The 17,969-nt window shown below is 46.5% G+C and overlaps 2 protein-coding genes across 2 annotated transcripts in view; one reads left to right on the plus strand and one right to left on the minus strand.

Annotated features, from left to right (window-relative positions):
* The window catches only part of T265_09404 (hypothetical protein), a gene marked incomplete at both ends in the record, with an annotated part of 38,235 nt that extends 28,571 nt beyond the window's left edge, over positions 1 to 9,664 (plus strand). The window contains 3 exons of the mRNA XM_009175451.1: positions 5,111 to 5,729; positions 7,149 to 7,317; positions 7,427 to 9,664. Of these exons, the coding sequence (XP_009173715.1) occupies positions 5,111 to 5,729; positions 7,149 to 7,317; positions 7,427 to 8,005 (1,367 nt within the window). The remainder of the gene's footprint in view (positions 1 to 5,110; positions 5,730 to 7,148; positions 7,318 to 7,426) is intronic.
* Positions 9,665 to 10,543: 879 nt separating this feature from the next.
* The window catches only part of T265_14828 (hypothetical protein), a gene marked incomplete at both ends in the record, with an annotated part of 21,061 nt that continues 13,635 nt past the window's right edge, over positions 10,544 to 17,969 (minus strand). Inside the window, 2 exons of the mRNA XM_009175460.1 lie at positions 10,544 to 10,827; positions 13,506 to 13,725. Of these exons, the coding sequence (XP_009173724.1) occupies positions 10,544 to 10,827; positions 13,506 to 13,725 (504 nt within the window). The remainder of the gene's footprint in view (positions 10,828 to 13,505; positions 13,726 to 17,969) is intronic.

Genomic DNA, 17,969 nt, shown 5'->3' on the forward strand with positions numbered 1-17,969 from the left:
CGAGTGAGGTTGGAAGACCGAGAACGTGAAGATGTATGAAGGGAGGCGTCAGCAGTAGCATGCTTTCGCTTACCCACCCTGCTGTATGCAGCAAGTAAGGTGACCCGGCTCATGACACCACGCGACGGCCGATGTGGTATAAGTATTGTTAGTCCTGAATGTCATGGTTGTACGAGAGCTGGGATACTTCTAGGGCGCCCACACCTAGACAGGAGGACGATTAGAGTCCTCAACCAAAGCCCCTGGCTCAAAAGCCTAGCCGTAAGGCAGTGGTTTTTGTCGGGAAATGCTAGTATATTAGCGTTTTTACGGAACACGTTCCAACCCCCAGGACCAGGAGACTGTTCGTCAGACTTCTACCCATGGACCAACCTGAGTGTCGCCTTGATTAATACCGCGCGGCACTAGGATGTTCACATTAGAAGAGATTCACTATCACTCTATTAATCGTTCTAGTTGGGCCACGGCGTTTCTCTTAAGCTGCACACGCTGTGGCAGCAGTGGTCAAAACGACCTGGGAGACTCACAATGAGGTATCACCAGCTGCAGTAATTGGACTCTCTTGGACGTTTAATACCAGATCTTTCCGGTGCGAAACCTTATCGACTACCGATTGGACATCTCTTGTCCCGGAGGGTTCGTTGTTCGAACACATGTGTACGTCGACTGTTCCTGACCAGGCTTGGGCAGCCTGGCAGCATTTCAGCCCTCATACTTCCTTCCGGTGGTATAAAGCTGGACACCGATAGGGTGCTACAATTGAACGTTAAACCGTATACCATAGGCACATTGGTTCCACTTTCGATCAACGGAAGCTACGGCCAAGTCTTGGAAGCGATGACCTGTTCGGGTAATTCAGTAATTGGGTAGCTACGGATTGGTGGTGATAGCTTTGATGCACGAGCGCCACTGACCGCGCGATTGGGCCATTTCTGCCAGTGTCATTAACCATCACTGAGTTGAGTCCCGGTGTCCCTTCCCGGGAAGCGGCATTTTTCGACCCGACACAGTTAACTGGTTAGTGTTTTTATGCCTCATACACTGTCCACTTCTTGCGCAGAGCCATAAGGGCTAAAAATCGATTAGCTGTAGCACCCTTTCGGTGCCTAACTACCATGCCATCACAAAGAAGCACGAGGGATGAGATACTGCCAGGTTGACTAAGCCTAGACAGGAGAATTCGGGCTCCATCTTATTCGCGCACTGAGCCATAAGGTTTTGTTCGGGGATCCGACCTCTATTCTCTGACTCAAAAGTCTGAACCGCGAGACCGGTGGTTAGGGCTTTCTTGGGCACCGTTACCGGAGCTAATGGCTCACTAGTCTGACGCGCTTGGCTGAAGGCGGCTGGCCTGGCCCGAGGGCGCAGCTGCAGCCCATCAGGTGCCTTTTGAGCAGGATCGGACTCTTTGGTTTTAAAAGTGCTTCGACCGTACTAAATAATGCTCCGGCGGTCACGGCCAACCGTTCAGCGATCGGAATGTGCGGCTTTTAGGGTCGGTGTTTTGTAATCCGTCCTTGGCGGAAAGCAGCATCGCTGCTTCAATAAATATAGACATGCTGGTGGCCTTACTGTCTTCACAATTCTATCGCAGGGAACAGTACGACTTTAACTCCAAACTGCCTTGTGATACGATTACTCGCTGTTCTTCGTCGATCTGCTCCTGGCCTTCCTGGCTTGGTTGGACCTTAGGGAACTGAGTTCCAGTGTAGCCCGCAGGGTCACTGCAGCACAGAAGTCCGACCACCACGTCAAGGTGACAGCTTTAGGTCAGGATGCTTGGTGCGCACAGAGTAATCGTTCCCACATGCTGTACCACAGTGGCTAAGACTATGAGAATTTCGCCATATTACGTTTGCCTTTAGTCACTGTGCCACCCGCACTCCAGTCTCAAACTTAAATTCTCCAGAATCGCAGCTTAATTTTGCCGTCGTCACCGCTCACACTCGCCGTTGAAATGAATTATTCGTTCGCCTGCAACAGACAGTCATGCGTCTGTTCGTGATATGTCGCAAATCATTGGTAATTAGGACGCGCATGTTGATGCTTTAAGAGAAAAGTAACCATTCACCTGTAGCACCCTTTCGGTGCCTAACTGCTACGCCATCAGAAGGAAGCATGAGGGCTGGGATACTGCCAGGTCATTCAAGTCCAGACAGGGGAATGTGAGAGGCAGAGGTCGAGTTCCACCCAAAGACCTACCGGTCGGTAAATTTACGCTCTAATCAGTGGGCCATCTCGCTTCAAACGACCACCGCCATCTGGAAGTTCGGTCTGCGACAAGGCTGTAAGAATGAGGAGTGCTTGCTAAGCTACGCAAGTGTGAATCGATTCATTTCCACTCGGCTTTTTCACTGCAATTCACCAAGAGTTCAGCACTATTAGTCAAACTTGCAAACCCTATAAAGGCCTTTTGGCATAATTTATTGTGCTCCCGGTCCCCGGCTTACCGAACAGTACATCTAAATTCGTTTGGTGACTGCACAGTTCGAGGAGAAATAAGATAGATCGAGTATTTCAGTCCGCTCTTCAGTAAACGATATATCCAACCAGTGTCGTAGCTTCGCAGCTTGTTGCTTCGCTCAGCTGTAGCACCCTTTCGCTGTCATGCCAATGGAAGGCGGGAGGGGGTGGGATACTGCCACGTTGCCCAAGCCCAGACAAAAGCAGTCAAGATGCTTGTTTGAGTTTGGACCCCGGACCTTCCGGTTCATAAGCTGGTTCCTTAACCACTGAGCTGTCTAAACTAGCTAAAACAACAAGGAAGAGAGGGAACATTCGAGGCATATCCCACCAGTCTCTCTGGAACCCTTAACCTTGCGCTTTTTCTTGATCTATCCCGACGAGCACTGATGTTACTCGTATTGCAGTCTTTGAGTGTACAGTAAGAGTTGGAGTGACATCTGCTTACTCGGATTAGCAGCGCTGTGTAGCTCTCGTAGAATACCGGATTTTTGTATTCTCTAATGAGGACTTTGATGGTAGGCACTAAACGTACATATGAAAAGATAGGCGTTCATACAGTCGTTCACGTAACGCTTTTTCATCTTTGAAAGAGATATTTTTGGCGACCTGGAGTGGTTTCTAGCGATATTTCACTCAAATTCTGCTAGTAGAAGTAGAGTAGTTCGAACGTTCACAGGAAGGTTTTTCTCATTACCACTAGAGAGGAGTAACCGATTTACAGGTTACAGTATCTGAAGTTTGTCAGGAAGAACCAATTTTGGTTACTTCACCATTATTAATAACATTCGGTGCAAGATATCCACAGCATATATATAGCACATGGATTAAAACAATACAGACGAAAGGTATGTCGTTTCACAAACCCAAAGATGGGAATACAAACGTTTCAGAAAATTCACAATTTTCCCAACGCTACGTTTAGCAATGGGCCCTCAATGTAAAGCCTTACCAAGAGCGCAAGAAGGCCATACGGTATCCAGGGTGACTAAGAAGTATATATATATATATATATATATATATATATATATATCGTCTCTCTCCAACAGATTTCGCACCATATGTTGCTCTCATCCCATCATCCTCAGTGGGCGAAGCTTTAGAAGCTAACACCATCGCCCGCCCATGGCATCCCATCATCCTCAGTGGGCGAAGCTTTAGAAGCTAACACCATCGCATTCCCGCCCATGGTTTGGGAGCAGAAAAACTAGCTATGGAAGCGTCAGTGGTATTTTATGTAGCTATATACTATATTGTCCCCAGATACGTGTATGGAGCACCGAGGGAAATCATCCATTCATGACAGATGACCGGTACAAATGTGCAGTAGGTATTCTCGGAACTTTTTCTCAAATATGCAGAACTCCGCTTTTAGTTCCGCCTGTTTCGATCATCTCTGATAATCCATTCGGCTGTGCCAACTGCGCTGGCTCCACCGTGTGCTCCGTATGCCAGTTAGCGGATTGTCTCGTGTCCTCTTTGTTGAGACTTCCCGTCCGAAATGTCAATAAGGTGGGCAGCGCATGTCCTGGAGGCAAAGCACAAGAAACATAACAGGTTTCGGCTGCACTGGTGTATGTTGTCTGCGGTGTGGGGGTACCAGAAACCCACCACGTCGGTGATTGGAGGCAGCCACTAATACGGTAATGCCACACAACCATTGGGCTCTCGTGTCTAACCAATAACCCACCGTCCTCTGCATCTCATAACAGTGACCCGAACCACTATGCGGTATACGTCTTCAACTGCATTGGCCTCGCAGACAAATTGAACTTTAAGGTGTTCGCTAAGTCTTGGTGAAAAAAAACATTCAGTTGTGGCACTCTTTCGGTAGCTAACTGGCATGCCACCTGAAGGAATCATGAGGGATGTGATACTGCCAGGTTACTCAAGCATAGACAGGAGAAGTCGAGATGCAGAGGTCAGGTTCGAACAGTAAATTCGCACTCTAACCACTAAGCCATCTTCGTAATTAAATAATCGGTGTTTGACTGAGGGGTTTTGTCAGGCACTGGTTACTTCAGCCGTAAATCACAGCAGTGTTGTCTAGCATATTTAGTAGCTGAGGTTACTATTGTTGTCGTCATTTTGATGTACTATTATTTATAGTTGGTTACAGGATTTGTGGAATTTATGTTCATTTTCCTCTGAACAGTCCTCATGTCCCGGTGCAGCTATTCTTGTTCATCTGTACCAAAGCGAGGGAGCATTGGACCTGAGCTTCACTCTGCGGGAGCGTTCGACAAACGGATAGCATCGCTAAACCGGAGTACATTATACTTTTCAGGTGTATCCCGTGTAAACTGATGTTACACGCTCGCTCCGCATGCCGAACTTTGGGGGGGGGGGGCGTTCAGATGTACACTGTTGGTGAACTCCACTAAGGGTAAATCCCGAGTCGAGTGCTTTCCCGCTTTGGTGTGGATAAGCCAGAAATATCGGACCGGAGAAGACAGTGATGCGAATTCATTTGTCTGTATTCTTACAATTATATCTGTGGGCTTCGCAAAGCTTTAATAATGCTACGAACTTAATGCATACTTGTTCTGGTGTTCGTGCTGCCATATACTAAGTTAATCGCCTTCCTGAAGCTCTACACCACTGTTCTGCGCATTTGTTTTGCCTTTTGCATCACTCTCCGTTTCAGTAATCAGTCATGGTAGTCCCTATGTGACTGCTTCACTTGGTCAGCAGTTTACTCCATTTGGCGCCCCTATTCTTACACTCAACCCCAACATCGTGCAACCAATGACCGGTCCACCAGGCCTCACTCCTGGGGGAGTCAACCAGCTTGGTGGTTCAAGTGGTCCGTTGACCAACTTAACAAACTCACGAAAGCCATGCAACTGCACGAAGTCTCATTGCCTCAAATTATACTGTGAATGTTTCGCACAGGGTCAACTTTGCCAAAACTGCAACTGTCACAACTGTATGAACAATTTGGCCTATGAGGAAGAACGTGGTCGCGCGATCAAGATGACTTTAGAGAGAAATCCAACCGCGTTTCATCCGAAGATAGGTCGAGGTGAAGGAGAGAGAAAACACACAAAGGGGTGCAACTGCAAACGCTCCGGTTGTTTAAAGAACTATTGCGAATGTTACGAAGCCAAGATTAGCTGCTCGGATCTTTGCCGCTGTCAGGGATGCCGAAACACTGAAGACAGTGTAGAAAGACGGTCGTTGATGCGACTTGCCGCCATGGGTTCATTAAGGTCACGACAACCGTCCTCTTTCAAGAAGCACCTTTCCAAGCCCCCTCCAGAAACGTAAGTTTCTTGCTGTTCGTCTTCGACTTCCTTTTGTAGCCAGCCGCTTCATGTGTGGAACTTCGTGCACACGTTTAGTCTAATTTACTACCACGCCAAGTGTACGTGATTTCCAACGTTATTTATCTGTCATGCAACCCTGGTAAAATAACCATACATCACACTGAGCGATGTCATTCAGTTGAGTTCTGCAATAGATCAGCACGGTAATCGGCGACGAATAAATGTGTAGCCCCACCGGAAGCCCGAATTGAAGAGCAGGTAAATAAATGGATAATCCGTGTGTGATGGTGTGGAAAAAAGGACAACTAAGCTGACACATGAGCGCCATTTTTCTTCATGTCTCCTTACCAGTATCTTCCTTTGGTGTTGCAGATACCGGCCTCGAACCGGTTCGGCCAGCAAATCTTTTCGGGTTTCGTTCCCAGATCACGCCATGTCGATTTCTAAGATAATGGGGTTCATAAAACGACATGAAAAGTAAGATTGTGTAACAGATTACTAAGCTAGCCTAATAGACAGCAATAGTTCTACGCACTTCAATTTTGCCATCATGAAGTCCTCATAGGGTATCAAATCTCAAGGGTGAGCACAGTTATCACGCTTTTCATAAAAACGATAGTGAGTACACTGCAGTCGAAGAGCTGCTGGAGATGATTGGCACAGACAAGGGAAATCTCTGGGCGAATTCTTTCATCCAGACATGACCAGTTTGAGTCCCTCACCAGAACCGCAGAAATTTGAAGGGCACTCTGAATCGCTTAGAAACATTTGAACGAAACGGATACCCGGTGCAGCGAAGTGGTCTGGATTTACTGCGTAAAGTGGGTGCAAAATTATGAAGCCTTTGGGTAACGTTATAAAATGACTGAAAGCTAAGAGGCTTTGTTGCCACCGATCATTTCTGCGTTAAACTTAGCTGAAGGACGGTATATGTAGCGAAGTACAATACGAAAATCCGTCCGGTCACGCGCCTCAATAAAACGATGGTATCCACGGCAACCACTCTAGGGAATCATGGAGGACATGGCCCAATGGGAACATGGCGAGGTAGTGTTCGAGGATCTTTTGGTAGAGGCATCACCCAAAAGTTGTTTTTATCCGGTGATATGAAGCACGCGGCCGTCCGGAGAGGCAATACCACAAGACGTACTTCAGCATTGCTAATCCGGTGTTCCCACCAGACCCGGGCAATGATTCGAAGGCATAGATGGTCAAACACTGAAAGTCTTTTGACTTCCTCGGTTCGCAGCGGCCAGGTTTCAGATCCGGTGAATTTGCGCCCCAATCACAGACATCTCACCCCCGCATCGTATTATAGAGCATCCTGAGGTGACTGAAAAGTATAAGGGTAGTAAAGTCCCATTAATAGGACTAATAGGCTAATCTTTGGATCCATGTTCCGCCTTTTCTTTGTAGACTGCCCCACGCTTTCTTTACATGGGAAGTCATTGAAGCCACTGCCGGTTGCCTGCTCGCGCAGGCGGAGGAGGCCGAAAGACGTGATTTGGCTCCAGCAGCCCAGGAACGCATTGTCCTCGAAGAATTCGGTCGAATCCTCGAACGTGTAATGGATTCAGCCAGCAAGGTTAGTGTCACTTATATTTTCATCATCCAGAAATACAGTGAACGGGTTTTCACAGGTCTCATGTGGTCTCAGTGTAATTATGTTGTATTGAACTCGTGCCCCTTTCCAGGCTCACATCAGGACTGCTAGTAGCATCCAAGATGACGACAGCGAAGAATCTGAACAGCCTCTTATTCACGCTCCTGTACCAACCGTGCAATCAGATTACACAAGAGTTGGAGGTTCCAGAACAGTCGGTGCAGCTACTGCCTCAGCAGCTGCAGCTGATGTTCTCCTGCGCGACGATGAAGATGATGATGACCTGATGCAGGGTATGGATGACCATGATCAAAGGAATGTAGATGATGACATGTTCGAGGATGACGATGATATCGACCCCGGACGCACACCACATCACGCTCATCCCCCGAGACATACTCGCCAAGCGGTAAGTCGGCAGGGTCTCTCGTCCTCACGGAACAGGTCATCACATGTCTCAGACCTGCTGGATGAAAGGATGATTAGTGATGATGACTCCGATGAAATTCCCAGCAAGCATCCCGGGGACATATCGCAAACATACAGACAAGTTATACCCTCTCGAAACAGAACCCACTTACCCGAAACCCGCTACCGCTCTCGCCATTCCAGGCGACACACCTCTGGTACTCGTGGACATGAACATCACGACCCGGATTCAATCATTTGATGTGCCCGCTTCCGCTACTTTCAATAACAGGTGTCTGCTGTACACATTTTCTTATGGAGATCCGTGTAACTACTCCCAAATTATCATGTCCCTTGCTTATTCTTCGCCAAAAAAATTTTCAGTTGCATACATACTGCGTTTTATTAAAATCACTGTACACGAACGGTAAGTTAATCCATGACATTTTGGTAGACTAGTTTTCCTACTCGTATATACTCAGCTTTCTCTGTGCTGGACATCGTTCGGATATGTGCGGATGTAATACTCGCATATGGTAATTTTTGTCCTCCAACCGTTACGGTGAACTTGTCCTGTGTTGGACTCTCTAAAAAAGTGGAGATATAATGGTACTCATTAGATACGAGCAGTAAATTAGTAGACAAGAACCGAATAGCCATAAACATGGGTAACTTAGCGAAATATACTCATTTGCAAACAAACTCGGTTTTGCGAGAGACCCACCTGGATCTCTCTTTTGTGATGTTTCCAGGCAACCGATAACTTACCTTCGGGAGAATCCGCTGTGGACGATGGTGGTTTGGTTGACGGGATCCGTGCTAGAGATAAAATGGAGAGGTCTGAAAACTGGTTCCGTAGCTCGAGTGCAGTCCACGGCGCTCGAAAATAGTCATCAAATAGACAAAAAGCCGAACTCGAAGTAACAAAAAATATACTGAAAGGCAATAGTGTAGTAAATCTTTCTTATGTTACTCACCCAATCGATGTGGGGACGTGTCCAGGAGAAAAACAGGTCAGTTTAATGGGCATGCTTAATCTCCTCAGTAGCCTTCAGTTATCTTGAAGGGCGTTACCAGTGTAGTGATGTACATGAGTTACCCTGCCAGCACTTGGCATGGATACTGCTGAATGCTATCGAGGACGTTGTGTCTAGATTACGCTCACTTTTAACACATCTGGTTGCACGCGACAGCCGACCTCAGTCATCATCATTGACGGTGTCCATCTATTATACCTATGACCGTAAAGCCACTGCAACCATCAGTGAATGAAAGTCGGAAGATGGATCAAAACTTACCCTGTACTCTGCACATCAAACTTGAGTGAATTGCCACGCTGTAGTTGACCTCAAGAATAAACTAAACGCGTTGAATTGTATGCATGAAAGTCAAACTTCCCACTCGGGAACAGCTTGATTGTTCCCCAAGAGTGTTGTGCATTGGGGAACAACTAATATTTGTCGTAATTCCTTATTACGTTAAGCGGTAGTGCAATGAAAACTATACTGAAAGTCACTAAGACCTCCTTAGTAAGGGCACTTTTTGCTTATTCCCTATAGTAACCGGTTGTGGTTAATAGTGTCTGGGCGGGTATGTATTACATTCATTTGCCCTATCCAGCCACCCATAGTTTGCCTCTTGAGACCACCTGTCCACAAAGTGCGAAAATTTACATGTGTATCCGCCTCCAGTCATTCTACTGGTCGAAATTCTGTGAAACCGTCGTTCCGCGCATAAGCTTCTTTTAGAATCTCTGGTTAAGCGCAAACGGTTTTATACGCGATAGGCTGCTACTTCCGTCCTCATCCTGACAAACCCTTGTGACGACTAAATAAGAATCGAATGGCGGATTTCGGTGCACCATGTGTTGCCCCTCGCAGGCGTTCTTATCTGGATAGCGCCATCTTACATTGTACACGATGGCCTTTATTCAGACCTACAAATCGGGTTCAACCGCAATGCAACGATGGGTAGTTAACCGGGTGCCAAACACTCTCCTGGAACATTTGGCACTGAGCAATGGTTTGTGCGACATCTCAGATATTGAATTTGAACGAAGTGGCACAGTCTTTGGATATCTTTACAGTGAGAGATCGCCATGGTATGAGAAGTGCGTAGGTCAGTAGTGCTGAAGAACTACCGTGCGAACAGAGGAAATGAGGTGAGGCAAATACCAGGTCTGTAAGAAATAACAGCTAAAAACAAATGCGCTCATCAAGGTTGGTCTTTATGAAAAACGCTTCTGTATACAAACGGTCGAAACAGAAAAAATCTTTCAGCTGTAGCACCCTTCCGGTGCCTAGTTGCCATACCATCCGAAGGAAGCAGGAGGGCTGAGATACCGCCAGGTAGTTGAAAACTAGATACGATCAGTCGAGATGTACAGCTTGGGTTCGAACCACAGACCTTCCTGTCAGTAAGTTCGTGCCTTAACCACCGAGCCAATTTGGTTAGAAAAGGTTAATGCGACCCTCCAGGCTGAATTTTAGCTATGGACCAAGTAGGAGCGAGATGGTCCAAGTGGTTAGAGCGCAAATTTACTGACCGGGAGGTCCGTGGTTCGAACTCCACCTCCGCCTCTCACCTTCCCCTGTCGTGGCTTGAGCAACCTGGCAGTGTCCCAGCCCTCGTGCTTCCTTCGGGTGGTATGACAGCTAGACACCGAAAGGATGCTACAGCTGAACAATATGGACCAAGTAACAAGTACAAGGTCTGATTTCAACCGCCCGATTTGTGAAGCCAACCAAAGTTCAAAGTTTCATGGGGCTTCGGCGCCTAATAGGTGTGGTGAGTGAGTGTTTCAAAACATTCCAATTGGGAATGACGTACCCGAAGGTTGCATACTTTTGCTGGCAGTGTGCGACGATATCCCTCGGCGTTCGTGAATCAGCAACAACTGCATTATGTCACCACTTGTTGCAGAGGAAGTTGGGTTAGCTGAACCGGACGCGTCGGAGGATGTTTCCTTGAGGCTCGTGGCTCCAAGTGTAGAGAACCCGGTGGGAACCCGACCAGGAGTGAGGGTCTGTGTCAGCGAGTCGCTCAAAGTAACGCCTGCTCCCATCGCCGGGGTGAAGGCGTTATCTGTAGTGTGTATGGGTGTAGATAGTGGGTGGACACCCGGACCCCGATCCAAGTCACCAAGACCTCAAAAAGGTGCACGGAATGAAGACGTGAAAAAGTCTACTGCAGGTGTGTTCAGGGTTAATGTGAAACGCTGCTGTAGCAAGTGCATGAATAGAAAAACTTGATAAGGCGGACAGCCATCATCAGAGTAGCAAGCGTAGACTGCTCTGCAGCTTATGTCAATTTTATTGGGTAAAGCCATTTAAGGGGAGGTATGGTACAGAAGTTTGGTTCAGGTACTAACCTGCTGCAATCACTCCCAGGTATTCAACAAAGACCCAGGGCGCTTGAAAATAAGCGCCCCAATCAGACAAGCGGTACCCCGTAGTTCCCTTGCGCATGCGCAAAAGTCCGCGGGCACAGACCACGTGCATGCCAGACGTCCGTCTCATGCGATCAGGTGGATCATCTTCACTATCGACAGCATGATTAGTGGATGGCACAAAGAAAAACGATCACATCGAGATGGCTTACAAGCTGATGGACCAACCCCTCTTTTAGTATCTGGACAATGTTCCGTTTTGAATTTTGCATCAACTAAGTCCATTTATAGTATATTATGTGTCCATGGAGTGCAGAATGCTATGAAAGCCACCCTGAATTGATCAAAGCAATCAGTCGATTAACCAATGCAATGCCTTCTCCGTTGCAGCAGCTTAGGCTGTCGCCAGATGTTGGTTCGTTTGGTGCCTGCGCAACTCGATTCCAAACACCTTTTCGATCGAGGTGGCATTATCAGTAAGTCGTACGACAAAGTGGTGTGGAGCATCAATGAGTGTGCGTGTGCTCATATATTTAGGGCTTAGCGATTCTGTTGGTTGACGGGGAGGCTCAGATTCTGATGGGCTGAAGTTGACGCAACTTTTGAGGTCGGTGTGTGCCATCCATCTGTTGGCCGGGTGGACTACGACCTCGTTCATCCGGTCAGTTAAAAAGGAAAGGTTATCGGTTACCCATTTCGCAGAAGCCGTGCCACATTAGTGAACATTGCTTAAGCTTGAAAAGGGAGAAAAATGCTGGCCCAAAAATATGAGAATGAGCTATCACAAAGTCGATTACTAGTACTAGAGCTAGAGGAGAGATCTGTGTTAGGCGTCAGTATCTATTTCCAAATCTTTATTCCCCAGGCGTGTTCGTATTATCGAGACTGGCGGTCAATTTGAAAACTCGGTATGGTTTTTGAAACACGACATTATCCATTCGGCCACGAATGAAATGTCAGCTATAAAAAGCTCAGGTGCATGTGGCGCATGCACCAACTGCTGTGAAGTGCTCTGATTCACAGCACTCAAAATTGATGTTTTCTGGGCGGACAGCGGCCGTGCTCAGTAGAACTGGGGATGGAATCACGTAATCTTGCACTTTGAATGAAGCCAAGTGATCTTCGGGGATGGAAAATTCCATTTCGATTGATTCTGTTGAAGCGCAATGCTGAAAGAATAGTGAACACAATGGTGCGGTAGTAGCCGTAGAATGGCTTCGGCTGCTTGTGTATGAAAAGCAGCAGCAGAGCGCCAGTATTAAACATGCTGTCGATGATAATGAGGTATACAGGATGAATTTGTGCGTTGCAGTTATTCCTTCGCGGGTAAGTCGGAACGGACGGATTGGCCGAATTTTGGCAACCGCTTATGAGGTGTTCGGACGGGGTAACTTGGCTAACCAACAAGACATCTTTTCTCGATACTATTCATAAGATCACTAGAAACCCTTCGACAGCCCACAATCGGTTTCACCCTTCTTGAGACTCATCATATAGGCCGAAGTTTTCATTAAAATGTTTCACTTGGACCACAAATAGTACGAAATTGGCGAACTTCACTCTGCGAATCATATTGGTGTTACCGAAAAACCCAGCTGACCTTCTCGTTCAAATACGGCATCATCATCATCGACAGCATGACATCAGTGTTCAAGGCCGATGCTTCACTGCCGTACAACCGTGACTTATTTGAAAGCCTTATTGTAAAGAAAAGAGTAAAGGTGGACGGCACACTTGTAGCAATCTAGAAAATATGTTCTGATGTCTCGAATATCGTGCCAACTGAAATGTGAGTTGGCCTTTGTACAGTATATTCAGTTCTTATTCTAAAAAAGAGATTCCTCGAGTCCCACATTATGAATTCACAACTGCGTGCAATCGTCAGAGTAACAGCTCCGAGTCTATATATCACGATCCAGAAAGTAGGCTATCGTACTAGGACTTCGTTTTTTGGTTAGAACGAAAAGAACCCCATTCAGAAATGGCCATCACTTGCTATTCACTCATGTGTAAGCAAAGTCCTCAACAACCCCCATTTCCACGGACATTTGACATTACTACATTTTCGTGTAGTGATGCGATGATCCTCACCGCAGTTTAGCCACACGAATGCCTTTCCGGCATTCGTATTCCGTAGACATGTTGTTGCCATTATGATTAAAATATGGAGGATTCCGACACCACTCTACTTGTGATAAGTCTTGGATAACAGTAGGCTGGGGATAAACTAAATTAGGGCAAGGGTAGCGCAGCCGGTTACTTGTGCTATTTGCTTCCCAATCGCTGCAGGGGGCATGGTTCGGCCGTGATGCTAGAAAATATGCATCAAGAAGTGAATACATACAAAGGCGCAGTGATGAACAGATAAACCTACCAGCGGATTGACCTGAGTTGATGGTGCTGTCACACATCCAAATAGGACGTTGTTTAACAACTGGAGACGATACACTGGACTGACCGCTCAGAACAATCCTAACTTTGTTCTCGGCTGCCACAGTGGGTGTTGAATTCTGCTTATTATCTGTCTCGGCAAACGGCCTGGTTTCCCAGGGCGGTTTGGTGGTGGTGACCGCGTCCAAGGACCGTTCGGATTCCTATATGAGTGAAATTAGAGAAGTTTCATAACGGATTCGGGGATGATTCCAATTCGATAACTATCGAGGATTCCAGTAGGTTCGCTGACGAGAAACCGAGTGTAACTGTGAATGAGTAAAGCTGTGCTCTCTCGACCGATATGTTACATGTCTACTAGCTAATGGGCTTGCTGTGTCGGTCCAACGTCCTATCGTCGGTCATCCAATGACTTCGTCCAAAATGTTTCGCTCGAGAATTCCGAAAAAACAGTGTTATTACCAGTTGTTGACAGCCCACACCGAGATATAAGCTGACACGATCAAAAGAGTTGCCCACAATAAATACTTACCTGGTAATCGTTTTTTCACCAGTCGTGTCAACTCAACCTGACTGGAGCCTTTTTCTGATCACACTGATCTCTCTAGGGCTGCACTGACGGAGGGAGAAGTCCCCCTTAGTTCTTCGGAATGGAGGGTATGCTTGCTACTGGTTTTCAACCACACAACGTAGATCACCTGGGCCTAGCTAGGAAGACTGGAAAATTCCGCAGCAGCATCACAATGTCATGGTTTGTCCCCTATGAAAATCTCGCTAGCTATGGTTTGGAATGGAAAGCAACATTTCCTTCGGTAGACTGTGGTTCGGCAATACATATCCGAACCAACTTATTTGGAGCTACAGTGATTCTGCTTCGTTACTAAATATTCGCCCGCTCCGTTGCGTGCGTGCTTCAGACACCTGATTTATTCTATTCTACAAAGACGCCAGTTATCGAATGCTGGAAAACGTTTCGGGTCTTTAGATGGTAGGAGCTGAGATTCGTAAACATGAAACGATGGTTTTGTATAAACGGCCCTTCGGCTTCAAGTAAGCCCACTTGTAACGTTATAAATCATGCAGTTTGGAAAAAATGCTTGCGCTCTGCTAACGTGTGCATTGACTTCATCCATCATGGGATGATCACGGCTTATGCAGCTGCCGAGAAAACAAACCGGTTGGCGAACTCCAGTTTCTCTTCCCGTTTCAGGGGCACAGTAGGATTGGAAATCCTGAAACAGTCTGTACTCTGGGAATGCAAAACGAACATCTAAACAGGTGGTAACTTCCGAAATTCTGTTTAGGGCACACTGTGTGGACTGTTGATCATCAGACAAGACAACGCCCGCGTGTTTCAAGTTACCCGTTCTTCCTTTGTACATAATCTCGATACCAAGTATCTCGATCCCTTGAAGTGTGCATTCAGTGCTAACATCGATGAAAAAATTGAACGGTAAAAGAGAGGAGACATGACAGGCTTGCCGAATCACAATAATTCTACGAGAACTTTTGGACAGTTCGTTGCAAAATTAGGTGACCAGAAGTGTGGAAATAAGGGACCGAAGTATATCTACAAATTTCAAAAGCAGTCCCTTTGGTAGGAATGACCCGTCTACGGAGTCCAAGACCCCACTGAAGTTGAGCAAAACCGCAACTGCTGGTTGGCTGTATGTGTGCGGCTGCTCAAGCATTCAACGCAATGTGACAATATGATCAATAAATCCCCCGATCCAGATAGAATCGTGCTCGAAGCTTTTGTAGTTGAAACATCCGTACCGGTGTGAAGCATCACAGTCTTATTGAAGCTAGTAACCGTTGTATGACAGACGTAAGATACATATCTCTATGGTTTATTTGTGTGTACTTCTTTTCAATACAGGTGTAGTGATTAACTGGTCTGGGAAGCACTCTTGTTCCCAAATAAATCGAAAAATTTTTAAGGCAGAACATATGGATTCAACACCGCTGTTGGAAGCCCATCTAGCCCGGCAGCCTAATCGCACTCCGCGGCAGAAAGGCACATCATTACTTCGTAAACTGAGGAAGGATTTAAACCCACAGGCACACACGGATCCAGGTGAGCGGCTCGAATGAAAAACGTTGGTGGCCAGTTAAATGGCTGTTGAGGATACTCTACCCAGCAATCTAGCATTTATCCTGTACTATACTCCCAACTATATTTGACTAGCTCCTGCATTCCGTCTTACGGATGAGGCGAAAAGATTCCGTGTACTTTTGAAAGAACATTAGTTATAATACGAAAGATTCAGCCAGAATCCAGTTGAGTCTCCAGCTAAAACTAAACTGGTGTGCAAAGGAGTGGGGCAGCTAAGCACTGCAACGGCGTCGACTGCAGCTGAATCCAGTACCCTGAGAAACAACTAGTCGTCCGTACAAAGTTGTAAAGGACATTTACCAGTGTCAGTGCGCCTTGTGTCTAAAGTAAACAAGCTAAGTGATACCTCAGATGAACTGACGTACCGTAACTGTTCACTGAGATCTCTCGCAATTGGGACTATAGCTGAACACTCCGCGGTAGATAAGTTATTTCTCGCTAAAAATCCTCTCAATGAACCAGAGCTACAAATGGTCTATGCAGAAACTATAAACAAGGGCGTCCTTTATTCTAAATAATGCGAGACCCTGTGGAAGTGAACGGGCAAATCGGGCATAGTCGGCTGCTCACATGATTCCAGTCGAGCAAGGAGGAATTAGGCCAGTGCAACCAGTTGCGGCAGTCGAGGTTTTTCAGTCAACTTTTAGGGAAGATTTTGCCGCACTTATTCCACCCCCAGCCTTAGAATGTTAAGTGGCTGTGATTGCCAGAGCTCTGTTCATTGACCAATCTTCCAGGAGAGACTCTGTGGATGGTGCATTAGGATCCTCTGGTACAACTCAATGGGTTGCTAAGGGACGTAAGCCACCCAACTGCTGTAAGGTTGCCATTTTGCGTCGCAGCTCAACCGATTTGGGCAACTTTATCACTGGCCCTCATATAATCCTGCTTCTTTAACTGTTCGTAAATATCCATCAAACATGTCGTGAGAATGGCCCCAACGCTGAAAAGGAGTACAAGGATATACAAATCAAGATTCGCACGTACTTTCAACGTGACAGAGGCTATCACAATCTACAGTACAATTACTGCAGGCCGGTTTCCTAGATAAACCGCCCATTCGCGACAACCTTCATCGATTACCTTGTTCTTATTTACTTCATATTCGATTTCACCCGAAAGGAAATTCATTTACGTGAACACTTTTCCAGTCACTGCCCCCACCCAACTCCCTTTGGCCTCTCAATCCACACGTTCTTCTTATTCAGACATCCGCCGGTTCGAACCGACATTCACTACCACCATACTTAAACAACTGAATTATGCGCTTCATTATTGTGTGATTCCCACCACTTTTGTGTTCCCATCCACTCTTTCTATATGATGTAAGCCACGGTTTCATATGAAATATCGTTGAAATGTACACTGTATGCCCTGGTGCTGTCTTTTGTCAAAGGAAAGGCTATAGCCGAGCCATTTGCACATCAACTATTAAGGGAATTATCGCGCGCGGTTTAATGTTTCCATCAGCTCCAGTGGTCCCTTTACATACTGAGGACAACTTCAGTCGTTCTGTACTTATTTGCCTACCAACATAGGAGCAGCTTACGAAGGTCGTATGATACGACGTATAAAAGAACCACTTGTATGAATACCATCATTGTCAGCCTGTGTATGGCGTTGCACTGTCACTTGTGGGATACAACTAACGCGCTCCAGATCATGGTTCATAGGTCCTGGAGAGATTTAAGGCCTCCTAATCACGACGAATGTAATCACTGGGCCATACAACCTAAACCTGTGCAGCCTCTGTCCAACCGCCCAGCCCTTCCGGTCGAGGCGCACCGTACACATCCAATGGTAATGAAAACTGACCAGTTTCCAGCTGCCATGTTTTGAAACAATTGGACTCAGAAACTTTGTATTTCCATTTCATTTAGCGTATATAACTATATCAGTCGAACTAAAAGATTCGCCAAAACAATCTGACAGTCAAACTGGTTTCCAGCGCAGAAACCGAAGATTTCTACCCTTCTATGATGATAATTATCCAGCAAAGGTTGTTTCAGCATTCCATGAACAACCGTGCGCATTCGGCGCCGTCTGCAAAACGGACGATGAGTCAGTGAGGAATGTCGTAAACTCAGGCTGCTGCAGAAGTTGACGGCACCACCATGGAGGCCATTTGACGACTTGACTCAGTAAAGCCAAATTAGATGTTGGTCACCAGTCTAAAAGTACTCCTTGACCAAGAATAAGACGTACGAAATCCTTGCAGAGTTTCCTCTTGTAGGAGTGGACCGCAGTGAAATAATTAAGTATACTAATCACCCGGTACAGAGCGGTTCACCTTTCGCATCGCTGAGCATTCCTGCAAACTTCTAAACACCT

This window comes from Opisthorchis viverrini (genome assembly GCF_000715545.1).
Source record: "Opisthorchis viverrini unplaced genomic scaffold opera_v5_276, whole genome shotgun sequence".
Classification (NCBI taxonomy): Eukaryota; Metazoa; Platyhelminthes; class Trematoda; order Opisthorchiida; family Opisthorchiidae; genus Opisthorchis; species Opisthorchis viverrini.